Source organism: Symphalangus syndactylus, chromosome 19, assembly GCF_028878055.3.
Source record: "Symphalangus syndactylus isolate Jambi chromosome 19, NHGRI_mSymSyn1-v2.1_pri, whole genome shotgun sequence".
Lineage (NCBI taxonomy): Eukaryota > Metazoa > Chordata > Mammalia > Primates > Hylobatidae > Symphalangus > Symphalangus syndactylus.
Window position 1 is genome coordinate 81170200 of NC_072434.2, and position 13193 is coordinate 81183392.

At 43.4% G+C, this 13193-nt stretch overlaps 1 protein-coding gene across 12 annotated transcripts in view; it reads left to right on the forward strand.

Annotated features, from left to right (window-relative positions):
• Positions 1–13193, forward strand: part of ACTN2 (actinin alpha 2) — a 74992-nt gene that overhangs the window by 36881 nt on the left and 24918 nt on the right. For 11 of the 12 annotated variants that reach the window (XM_055234430.2, XM_055234425.2, XM_063613437.1 and 8 more), the window contains exons 5-9: positions 1496–1583; positions 3251–3329; positions 6781–6862; positions 10080–10165; positions 12747–12839. In XM_055234430.2, the coding sequence (XP_055090405.1) occupies positions 1496–1583; positions 3251–3329; positions 6781–6862; positions 10080–10165; positions 12747–12839 (428 nt within the window). Of the gene's footprint in view, positions 1–1495; positions 1584–3250; positions 3330–6780; positions 6863–10079; positions 10166–11258; positions 11345–12746; positions 12840–13193 lie in introns of all 12 variants that reach the window. The other variant, XM_055234426.2, reaches the window with a different exon arrangement.

The following is a 13193-nucleotide window of genomic DNA, read 5'->3' on the forward strand; positions in this document are numbered from 1 at the left end:
CCTATGCAGGATGAAGGGGAGGGAGCAGGAGATGCCTGAGGAGCCTTCAGACCAGAGCTCCTGGCTGACACCTGGGCCGAGAAGAGGAAGGGAGGAGGCTTGGGGAAGAAGGTCTCGGACTGCAGTGCGGTTCTGAGGTTAATTTCGCCAGGCTGGTGGGGTCTTTAATCCTAGGCTGCCCTGAGAGGAGTCTCGCGTCGCATGGGGTGTCTCAGCTCTGCCGCTAACCCCCCAGTCTTTGGCTGGAGCAGCTCTGGGGAATGTGGCCTCAGTGGGAATGCAGGGGTGTGGTGCATTCAGGGGGCTGCAGCTGGCACGTCAGTTGCCTGCCCTGTGCTTGCAGCTGAAGCTGTGGGATGTCTGAGCGGCACATTTTTATGGTCATCACAGATGGTGCTGGGTTTTTCCTTTTTTTTTTTTTTTTGGTGAGATGTCAATTGGCCAAACTTGAAATTTACCAATAAAACCCTTTAAGTGTTACAAAATCACTGGGCAAAGGAATACATTTGAGATGTGGTAGCATCTGTGAATTCCATTTACCTAAGAGTATGAATTACAAACCAGATGAATGACAGATTAGTTGTCATCAACTACACACAGTTCATTTTTTCATGTGAGTTGCACTGTAGACTATTTATGTTTGCATATTTTTCAGGATTGTGTACAGTAAACATTTAGCGAATGCAAAGGATCCGATTGTCCTGTAAGACTCACTTCAATTACAGATTGTGCTCAGTATTAAGCTTTGCTAGTACTTTAAGGATGCAGTCAATCAAGAGGCAGGGAAAGGTCTGTCAGCATCCACAGTCTCTATTTCAAATTGGACACTTAGTCTCTGGTCCTGAATAATAGGTGCCCTCAGGGTCACCTCACACAATGGGGTACGCACAGTTTTTAAAAATTTATTTTCAGCCGGGCACAGTGACTCACGCCTGTAATCCCAGCAGTTTGGGAGGCTGAGGTGTGTGGATCACCTGAGGTCAGGAGTTCAAGGCCAGACTGGCCAACGTGACGAAATCCTGTCTCTACTAAAAATACAAAAATTAACCAGACATTGTGATGGCACCTGTAGTCCCAGATACTCTGGAGGCTGAGGCAGGAGAATCTCTTGAACCCGGGAGGTGGAGGTTGCAGTGAGCCAAGATCCCACCACTGCACTCCAGCCTGGGTGACAGAGTGAGACTGTGCCTCAAAAAAAAAAAATTATTTTCATTTAAAAAGGGGCAAGTCACCAACCACCCTGAAGTCTAGTTTTAGTATCTTTTTATGTTGGAGCTTGTGATTGCTCCTGCATCGTCCTTTTGAAGTCCCTAAGTGTCATCAGAAGTTACTCACAAAGATCAGGGTTCTGGCTCCTATGCACTTGCAGAGGCTGTAGGAAGAGACGATGTATTTGGTGATCGACTCCCTGGGAGGTCTGTTTCGAAAGTGACTAGGAGCTAAGTGAACTAAGCGGCATTTCCCTGGGGCCACTTTTTCTTGGCTGTCATTACAGAAACATCTGCCAAAGAAGGTCTGCTGCTTTGGTGTCAGAGGAAAACCGCTCCTTATAGAAATGTGAACATTCAGAACTTCCATACTAGGTGAGCACCCAGGGCCCCTGGTCCTTGTATTCTCAGTGGAATCCGTGGGTAGCATGGGGAACAGTGTTTGTGTGCACCCGTGTTTTCCTCCTGTCTGAGAAACCTTTTATGTATCGAGGAGAACTCAGGCTGTAGAATTCTTGATGCTTAAAGTCTCCCAAAGGAAAACATTGGATTAAGCCTTAGCATGCTGGTAAACAGCACTATATTTGTAAGTGAATGGTATTGCAGTGCCAGAAGGATGCTACTGAGTTTGGGGGTGTAAGCATGCATCTTACTTTAGCCTTCACCCTGGTATTGGGAAAAGGCAGCAGGAATGGCTGTTGTTTCTCAGGGATGAGGGAGACCCTGGCAGAGTCTGCGTACCCCCCACTAGCGACTCTTCAGCCCTCGGCCCTGAAAGAAATAGAAAGATCCTTCATCCATCAGCTTTGCTCTGCTGAAATTCAAAAGATGTAGAAAAATTATGTTTGAAAACTTGTAGGAAGTGAGATGAATGAAATCTCGACATAAGGGGAGAGCATGATTCTGTCACTTGCTTTAGTCTTTCTCATGTAGAGTGGTCATTATGATGTTGAAGTAAAAGAGTTGGTTATATTTTCACCTTTGGATTCTAGGTTACCCATGAATGCAAACAGGCCCACCACTGGCCACCGATAATCAGAAAAAGGAAAGATAAGGATGAACCACGGTGAAAAATTGGGGAGGTTCTTCTAGTTGAACAAATATTTTCGGAATGTCTACCAAGTGTCAGGCACTAAGCCAGGCCTTGGGAAGACAAAGGGGAAGAGAATCCTTCTTTGTCCCTACAACATGCTGTTTGGCAGATGAGAGGAGCTATCAAGGGCTGGGACCTTCTGCAGGTGTCAAAGTCGGAGTGCCCAGATCTGCATCCACTCATCTTGCTTTTCTTTTTCTGGCTCCCAGTTGGCCCAAGTACTTCAGCATTGTAGCACTGATAACTCTCACGGAAGTCTCCTACCCCAGACCCTTTGAGGAACAGAACTCCCACACTCTGCTGTCACTGAACCCACTGTCGCCAGCAAGCTCTGGCCTGCCCTTGTCTATGGGGCATTTAGAGCTGGTGTCTATGGGGAAACAGATCAGAAATAAACATCTGCGTTGCTAATTGCAGTCCTCCTTCACCTACATGCCTTTGCCTTAAAAGAAAAAGAAAAGAACTTTATAAAGAAAGACAGAGGAGTATCTGGGAGCTAACGGAGGCTTTTGAAGCATCCTAAGAACTTTTAGAGAAAGTGTGTTCTGGACATTTTCAGGGTAGACGTCCTTGTGTGTGTTTATTGGGCAGACTCAGGGGTAAGGGCCAGAAAGGAGACTTGGAGAAGAGAGAGGAACCCTGGGACTAGCCGAGCAGGGACAGCAGTAGAGACATCTCCCTTCCTGTCACTGCCTGTGCCAGCACAGACCAGACCGGGGCAGGAGACAGGGCAAGTCTCCGGCAAGGAAGTCGAAAGGAGAGGAGTCCAGTGGACCCCGGGAAGAAGATGAGTGTTCAAGCTCCCTGGGCGGGGTAAAGAGGAAGCTACCTGGGGCCTTTCTTGCATTAAGTCAGACAGAAGGAAGGCCAACATCTGACCGAGTGCAGACGCTGGCTGCTTCTTTCTCTCCACTAACACGTGTTCCTGTTCTTCTCGACGGTTGTGAAGCTGGAAAGATGGCCTTGGACTCTGTGCCCTCATCCACCGACACCGGCCTGACCTCATTGACTACTCAAAGCTTAACAAGGTTATTCTGGGTGGCCTGGCATGCAGTGTCCCCAGCCACACATCTCAGCATGTCCTGCAAATGAGCACATCAGCACTAGCCTAGCACAAACCCCAGGGCCACCGGCAGAAATGGCCACCAGGAAAAAGCATATTCTCCCAGCTAGCCTTTCCCATGATCCAAATATGAAGGGTGGCCAGGAAAACACTTACCTCTTAAAATCAGGGAAAACAAGACCCAAAATTAAGTCATCCCTTTTTGCCCATATCAAGATATGTTTGTTGATTTGGCTTATTTACTGTGAAGACTTTCTATATGTTCCTTAGAGATTTTACATTCCTGGATTCTAAATATGAGAAGTGAAACCTCTATTTTTGCAGGGAAGAAAGGTTCAGATAGTCCAAGCCTTTTTTTTTTTTTTTTCTTTTGAGACGGAGTCTCATTCTGTTGCCCAGGCTGGAGTGGAGTGGCACGATTTCGGCTCACTGCAAGTTCCGCCTCCCAGGTTCACGCCATTCTTCTGCCTCAGCCTCCTGAGTAGCTGGGACTACAGGCACCTGCCACCACACCCGGATAATTTTTTGTACTTTTTTTAGTAGAGACGGGGTTTCACCATGTTAGCCAGGATGGTCTCGATCTCCTGACCTCGTGATCCGCCTGCCTTGGCCTCTCAAAGTGCTGGGATTACAGGTGTGAGCCACTGTGCCTGGCCCATCCAAGCCTTTTTAAAGTCAAATTCCGTTGACTTTTTCTGGAGGATTTAGTTGCAGACATATTTATTCAGAATTGATTAATCTGTCACACAAGGGCTACTTCATAACTATCTTATTATTGGTAGAAAATATCATTTGTAGCCTTGCAAAAGAAGTTTTTGGGGCAGGCTTTTTTTTTGAGTTTTGCTTTTTTTCAGAAAATTTAACTTAGAAAACTGCAATTCTCCCTTTAAGGTAAAAGTTTAGTGTGTTTAAGTCTCAGATTAGTATTCAAATTCTTTCTTTAAAAGTAGTTTTAAGGCCGGGTGTGGTGGCTCACACCTGTAGTCCCAGCACTGTGGGAAGCCGAGGCAGGAGGCTCGCTTGAGCCCAGGAGTTTGAGGCTGCAGTGGACTGTGATCACGCCACTGCCCTCCAGCCTGGGCCACAGGGTAACACACTGACTCCCAAACAAAAACGTAGTTTTACAGTGTAACCTGTGATGGGAAGAGAAATCAAGGTCCCTTCTGAGTCTTATGGGTGCTCTGTGCTGCCTCAGAGATAATGGTGTGTAAGGCAGCACAGAGCATCCACAAGATTCAGAAGGGACCTTGATTTCTCTTTCCATCATGGGTGGTGACACCCTGACTCTTCTAAAAATTAGCTGGGCGTGGTGGCAGGTGAAACCCTGCCTCTTCCAAAGATGCAAAAATTAGCCGGTCGTGGTGGCAGGCACCTGTAATCCCAGCTACTCAGGAGGCTGAGGCAGGAGAATGGCTTGAACCCGGGAGGCGGAGGTTGCAGTGAGCCGAGATGGTGCCACTGCCCTCCAGCCTGGGCGACAGAGCGAGACTTAGTTTCAAAAAAGAAAAGAAAAGGAAAGAATGGTGTGTAAAGACTTAAGGGTAAAAGCAAGGCCCACCTTTACTACACATTACTGCAGTAGCCACTACACGTTTCCTGCTGGGTGCTGGTGTGCCGAGCTCACCGTTCACGTGCTGTTGCTGTGTTTGGGCGTGGACTCCAGCCCTGTTGCATGCTGACCTCACTTGTGTGGCATGGATGGTCGTAAGAAGAGTGTCCTGGCTTCCACCACCTTTTTCGTTATCCCTTGCTTACCTCCTGCCCCCAGCCTGCCTCCATGGCATACAGGGTAGCATGTGAAGAGTTTACTGGTATCCTAAAGGTTAAGAATGAAATATTTTAAGGTAGCCCATGAAAACGGAACTTTTTCCCAGCTTTTCAATGGATGTATTTTCTTATCCCCTGAATTACTTTGAAATGTTCCAAGCATATAGACAGGGTACAGTTCTTTTCAATTAATCGTAATCTCATTTGCAAAATGAAGGGATTGTACCGCATAGACCCAGTTTCATTAGCAGTTTATTATGGTCAGTTTGTATTACAAAACATCAGTAGATCTGTAGTAATTGGTCATCTAAGAAAGTAGAAAAATGATAATACAATAGCAACTAATATAGCACCAGAGTAGGCACTGTTATAAACAAATAAACATACATGTATATTCACACATGCACATATGCATATATATGAATTCCCACATACACATTTAATTTTCACAATGCACAGTAACCCTATAAAGTAGGTATTATTATTATCCCAGTTTTACAGATGAAGAAAGTGGGAAGTTAGTAATCTACCAGAGGTCACATGGCCAATAGCTGAGGTAGGAAATAAATACTTAATTGGCACATTTTATCATTTAAATTACACTCTACATGAGTTGGCTTTCACAAAGTCTCAGGTGATAAGCTTTGTTAAAAGAAACTTTAGTTAAAAACTTTTTTTTTTTTTTTTTTTTACTGAAATCGCTGTATACTCTGTGAGGCCAGAAAGCTGACTTTGGTTTCTTCATTGAGCACTGTGATATGTTTGAAACTTGCACTTTTTCAGTGTTTCACTGTATAAAAATGATTGTGCTCATTGGAAAACATTGCGGTTTCTAAAATATTGAAATGGCTTTGTTATTAAATTTCATTAAAGTCACCCCCAGGCTAACACTACATTTCATTTTGATTTTTCTATCTTACCTCCATTTCTTTTGAAATTCTTAATAGGTTAATTTCTTTAGTAGATCAAAATAAGAAATGTTGCATCTTCTTTGTTTTCACTATTTTAGTTATATACCTCTGGTTAAGTTTATTTTGCTATGTTACATATATTTAACTAGTTTTTACAGTGGAAGGTAAATGTAATTTTAAGAACAAAATTTTTTTCATGAATTCACTTAATGATTTTCAGGTTTTGTCATTTCTTCTTGCTTTACCATGAGTTTTGCCCTTTGTAACACTAGTAACACTCTTTAGTCAGCTAAAAGTTTTAGCTAGCAACATTTTTCTTTCATCTTTTTGCCCCTCAGCTTTCCAATATTTAAAATCAGGGTGCTGGTTCTCCAAGATCCCCTTCCAAGTCTGGAAAATGCATGTTCATGATTTAGAATGATTTAAATGTTATTTCTAGGCCTGAAGATCAGTTCTGATGGATTCAGTGTGTCCTTTCTTGTCAATGCATTTGTTCTCTTAAACCCTTTGTTCACACTTTATGATTGGAGTGTGCATGAATTTTGTGGTTTCTGTCATTTTTGATGTTTCTCTAAATGTTTGAAGTGATTGGGAAAAGATGAAAAGGAAAGTTACACTATTATGATTGTGTGTGGGTGGGAAGGTGTTCGGCCTAAAGTGAGGTATATAGAAAACATTCTTCATAAGTCTTGTTTCAAAATATATTTTAAAAATCTGATTGTCTTGGTTTTCATACAGGATGACCCCATAGGAAACATTAACCTGGCCATGGAAATCGCTGAGAAGCACCTGGATATTCCTAAAATGTTGGATGCTGAAGGTGAGATGAAAATTGTGTTTGCTGAGTTATAGAGAATTTGAAGACTACAAATGTTATGGCCACACATTGGGACCTTGCAAAATTTTATAGCTAAGTTACATCCGAAGTACTTTGGATTCCTAACAAATTTCTGTCACTGGCCACATGAGTAGTAGAGATTTTCATGTGTAGCTTGTTCATAAAATTTGTTTTTAAAAATTGTACCCTCAAACAAGCCAGCAAAATTACAGGAAAAGGATTTGGTAAAAAGTTCAGCTTTGGCTAAGAAACAAAATGCTTTTATTTATAATTTTAAAAAAACATTTCCTGTATTTATTTTTTCCAACAACATAATGTTTTCCCCCTAACCACTTAGAGACAAGTGTAGCAAATAAATCCCTTTGTGACATACTTAAGAGAAAAAAATTCCTTCCTTCCAACCAGAATTTAGAGAAGTGAAATATAGAATATAGAGCATTCAACCATCAGTGTACCATCCAAACTTTCACCTATTGTTTTTAATTCATCTAAATTTAATTTATTTAGAGCTGAAAGAACTTCCATATATTTTGCACTTCAGTATCACCCATTCTGGGGACTTGTTTCAAATACTTTTTTGTCCCTTTTATATGGTGCATTTGTGTGAGCTGTACCTACAGCAGACCACTGAAAGCACAAATGTGTGGACACCATTCACTCATTTTATTTAGTCATGATTCGTTTACCACTCAACAGACATTTACTGAGCACTTACCATGAACAGGACCCTCGGCTGGGTACTGCAGGAGCTGATGAGATGTATGAGATATATACCCTGCCCTCAAGAAGCTTATATTCATATATTACTTTGTTTGTTATTGTAAATATTATTATTCCCTAGTGGTCCATTACTTCCACTAATTAGCGATGTTGGGGAAAACTAAGGAAATTGGTTATAGTCAGTTGTCAATCTTCCATTCCTCTTTGCTTTTGGTAATTGTATTATGGCCTTTGTAACAAATTACTGCAAACTGGGCAGCCTAACACAGCAGAACTTTCTCTCACAGCTCTGGAGGCTGTGTCTGAAATCAAGGAGTAGGCAGCTCCGTAAGCCTCTAGGGGAGGATTCTTCCTTGCCTCTTCCAGCTTCTAGAAGCCCTAGACATTCTTTGGATTGTGGCAGCATCAGTCCAATCTCTGCCTCTGTCTTCACACGGCCTTTTCCGCTCTGTGAATATTTTCTTTTCTTTTTCTTTTTCGTTTTTTTTTTTTTTTTTTTCTTTTTTTTGAGACAGTCTCACTCCGTCGCCCAGGCTGGAGTGGAGTGGTGGGATCTGGGCTCACTGCAACCTCTGTCTCCCAGGTTGAAGAGATTCTCCTGCCTCAGCCTCCTGAGTAGCTGGGATTACAGGCATGCGCCACCATGCCCAGCTAATTTTTGTTTTTTTAGTAGAGACAGGGTTTCACCATGTTGGCCAGGCTGGTCTCAAACTCCTGACCTCAGGTGATCTACCTACTTCGGCCTCCCAAAGTGCACAGATTACAGACATGAGCCACTGCGCCTGGCCTGTGAATATTTTCTTACAAGGATACCAGTCACATTGCCTTAAGGGCCCATCCTACTCCAGCATGACCACATCCTCACTTGATTATATCTGCGAAGATCTAACTTCCAAATAAGGTTACATTCACAGGGGTGCTGGAGGTAAAGACTTCACTGTATCTTTTTGGGAAATGCAGTTCAACCCAAAACAGCAATCTTTCAATTAGAACTCTAATTTTGCTCATTAATTAATCATTTTAATCAAACATCTGTATTATTGGGTATTAACACTTGAATGCATTATTCAGAATTCTACTTATAGTTTCTCTAAAAGTCATTAGAGGGACAAAGTCTATAAAACACTGAAGTAGGAACGTAGGAAATTTCCTTTCCTCTTTTTCCATCTGTCCTAAGCTAAGTTTATATTTGTATGCTCTTTCTTTTGATCTTTCATATGATAAATAACTATCTAGAGTTTTCCCGCTTGGGTTAATAGCCAGGGTACTAAAGAGAGGAGAAAATAGGCAACAGTTAGTAAATTTTCCAGTTTATTCATGCCTCCCTAATATCCTACACTGGGGGTGAGTTTCCTATTCAAACACTCACGTAGAATTATTGGCAGGATCATCATCAGTGTTACTCTGGCGCTGCTAATATTCTCTCCTCAGTTCTTTGGTTTTTCCTTAGTCTCTGAGTCCTGGTCTGGGCGGATGTCCATTCCGCTCATCCTTCCACAGATGGGGTGTGTTCGCACCGTGTTCATTTCCTCCTCCTAATCTTCCATACTTTTCTTCATCTTTCCCTTTTAATGCTTCAGAAGAATGCTCACACGCTGCATTATTATCTTTACAGAATAATTGCTCAAAAGAATCTTCCGGCAAACAGTTCTAAATTTGGCCACCTAGCGTGCAGAGCATGCGGTGGCATCACTGCCTAACAGATGTAGCCACGCATTCCCTGTATTCCTGTATTCCCATGCCCTCTATCAGCAGTTTAAAATTTCTGCTGCTCTTTGATGGTAATGTCAGGTCCAGGTCTCCTCAGATATGAGTGCCTTTTGGTAAATCCTTGCCTTCCCGCCTGCTGCCATGGACCTTAATTCCTGTCATTTGTGTTGGTCTCTGAACCCAAGTGGGGATTTTCAAGTGACTCATTGGCCCACTCACCCATGAACTGTTATTTGTGGCAAAAACTGGTGAAACTCTTCCTCAACTTATCTACTGTGCTTTTAAAAGGTTGTAAAAATTGTTTCTCTATTTCCCTCCACAAATCTTTGTTTGAGGTGCAGACTAGGTTTGGATCTGTGGGTACATTTGTTCCATGAGAACCTGCAGAAGGGATCTTGTGGACCCCTGGGCCCTCCATGTGTGTAGTAATACAAAGTCCTGGTGAGTGTGCTGGTGCGTGCGCTCTGTTCAGTTCCGAGGGCCTAATTCTGTCCATGGATGTGCCTTTCTTGCTAGGTTAGGGCTCTTCTGGGTTAGCCTTGCCGTTCTCTTTGGCAATTCCTTTGTTTCCTTTGACTATTCTCAAAAGTGCACACAGAGTAATCACTTTGCCGGTGTGACTTCTTTGATTTGAGCCAAAATGTTAGCAACATAAGTGTATGGGGGCGAGGGGGGAGGATTCCTGATTCCAACACCTCTGAGGAAGCGCTTAGCAGAAGCCTGCTGGTATTAGAACATCCACGCAGTTAACCTTCTTTTCTCCACACAGATTTAGTATACACTGCCAGACCCGATGAAAGAGCCATAATGACTTATGTTTCCTGTTACTATCATGCTTTTGCTGGTGCACAGAAGGTGAGGATGTAAACCATGAGTCACTGCTCACCCTTCACCTTCTGTGTCTTAATTTTTTTTCAATTGTTTTCCTCTTTTTTCCCCCCCTCTCCTCCAAGTAAGGAGACTGTCTGGTTTCGAGGAGGCAGTTGTTTGTCTTTTTTAGTCAAGCTTTCTTTGAAACTTACTTTCTGTTCATGCAGTGGTATGCCGTTCATGTTTGTTTTCCGGAAGATTCCATAGTTACACAACCCCACATCCTTTCTGTTCATAGTCTCTGCAAACCCAATGACTAGGTTTCACCATAGGGAATTGTCAGGTATCTTTTTAACTTCACTGTGACCCATTGACTGACCCAAGTTTATGAACGAGGTTAGAAAGCCACTTACCAAAAAATGGTGTTGCCAAGGTGGAGGAAGAAAGGATGTAGGTTTTCATGGTTCTGTTTTCTGTCTTCCTTTTGGCGATTTCAGCAATTAGCAGAAAGCCATGTAGATGGCTATAGATGTTTTGTTATTCTTGGTGATTTCTATAAGCGGTATGGTAAGTATGTATCGAAGTTATTGAGAGAGCTGCCCTCTCCAGTGAATTTCATCCTCACGCAAGGCACTTTACAGAGTAGAAATCCCCAACAGTTGTTTGGGTGGGGAAGGGGAAGTGGGAAGACAGACAACCCAGTGCAGCCCTGTGAACATTCCCCGCATCTTGCAAAGCGACCTGCGTTCCCCAGAGCAGAGGGGCTGGGTGCCCTGATGTGGTCGGAGGACCAGAGTCACGAGGAAGGGGTAACAAGCTCTGATCTGCAACAGACCAGGTTTCCATGTGAAAGCATTGAATGCACCTTTAAAAGCCCATCAAGGGGTGGGGGAGAAAACAAGCCCTCAGTTTGATCCTTAAAAAACATGCTGGCTCAAACCATCCTGTTCATGAATCATTTCGATAACGGCCTTCCTGAGGTTCAGGACCGCGGGCCCATGAAACACAGAAAACTGGTCAGTGTAAACCAATTTGTTCTTCCCTCTGTTCTCCCTGGTTTCTCTCCTTCGTCTGTGTGTGTGTGTGTGTGTGTGTGTGTGTGCGCGCGCGCGTCCTGTGTTATTTTCTCCCCCTTCAGACATCGTGAACACCCCTAAACCCGATGAAAGAGCCATCATGACGTACGTCTCTTGCTTCTACCACGCTTTTGCGGGCGCGGAGCAGGTACTCAACACTTATCCGTCTGGGCTGTTGTGTTACTGTCTGTTGGTTTTAGTTGTGTGTGCATACTTGAGTGTGTGTTTGTGCGCTTCACATCTTACCTTGGAATCTTTCTGAGTGTTTTCTAATAACCTCATATGGCAAGTTCTAAACTGTGGAAACTTTTTTTTAACAGCTTTAACTTTAGACAGTTCCTGAAATGTTTTTATGTGTTTTACTTTTAATGTATTTCCTTTATTTCATTAGTAAGTTGTGGAAAGTATTTGTGCTTTAGTAAAAAAAAATGCCATGAAAATTGAGCCACATGCATTGAGTGGTAAAGGGGGAATGTGACAAGGAGAAATGAATGCCTTTCCAACCCGGCCTTGTTCTCTGCTTAGAAATTGCCTTCACAGTTCCGTGATTTGGCCTAACATCCTTCAAGACTAATCTTATTTTAAGTGAAATAGTGGAAGGGATAACAGAGTTGGAACCTCAAAAAATTTCACATTTCTCAAGACAAATAGCCCAAGGGACCTTGAGGAGGAATGGCCCTCAGCTTTCTGCATATTCACCTGTTTCTGTTGCTCTGCTTGGAAGATCTTGATGGAGTGCAGTGGGCAGAGTATGCATTATTTCAGTGACCGCTGTGAGGCCCATCACTGGGGAAGGATGCTAACAGGCTGACGAGGGCTTTAAAGGAAAGGCCTGGGAACAGGCTGTGGGCCCAGAAGCCAGATAGGCAAGTTTCTCTTGTTCCATCAGACAGTTATGGTTCAAGGCGCTTTGCCACTCCTGCCCCAAGTTCCTTTCCATGAAAGATGATAGAGAATTGTGTATTACCTCAACGACTTCTCATCTAGGTTAGACAAAGTCTTAAAGCACACTCAGCTCTATGGAAGGATCCCCTCCAGAAAGTTCTACATATTCACATCAGGAGATGAGGAGGTCTTCAGTAAATTCAAGTGCAATGGTATATCTGGATTTTCCTGACCCAGTTATTTTTGCCTTGATTTCCAAAGGCTAGTATTATTCAGGGAGTCTCCATCCCATCGTCATGAGATCAGTGGAGAGTTCAGGTGGACATTCAGGGACCCAAGATCTTGGTTTCCTGGACCCAAATATTTCTGTGACTAACTTGCTGGATGTTTACCGAGTTTGTGTTTTAGACTAATGCTCTCTCCCCGTTATTCCCTACAGTCTAATCAGCCTGCCGTGTAAGTCTGTGTGAAAACTGTAACAAAGGTGTGAAATGACTCATAGTACGCAAAAGCCATGCCCTCAGTCTGACCGCACCCTAACCTAGACTCTGCACCGTCTACAGCACGCCACCCTCCTCGTCCCCTCTCATCACCCGCCTCGTTCCATGCTGTGTGCGCGCATTCCCGTCGGCAGAGCCGTCCTGTTTACCTATTGTGTTTTACAGGCCGAGACAGCGGCTAACAGGATATGTAAGGTTCTTGCTGTGAATCAAGAGAATGAGAGGCTGATGGAAGAATATGAGAGGCTAGCGAGTGAGGTAAAGGAAACTGGTGACCTGCAGTTCTGTCCATCCTCACGCAGGGGCTGAGGCACAGAGGGTGAAAAAATACTCCGTGGGGGTATTTTTTTTTTTTTTTTTTTTTTTTTTGCATTTTTCATCTCAGATAGGATGAAAGTAGGAAAACACACTTGATCTCCGAGGTTGTTCCTATTGTAGTAATGTAACTTTTGGCAAAAACATAATCCCCGATGGTCTTTCCAACGATCCCAAAGCAGAAAGGTGTAGTTTGCATGTCTGAAGATAGGAGAATGCGATTCTCTGCTCAGCTCTGCACCCCCAGAGTCGGACACCCCTAGACGACCTTGCGTTACTTGTTTTTTTTTTTTTTTC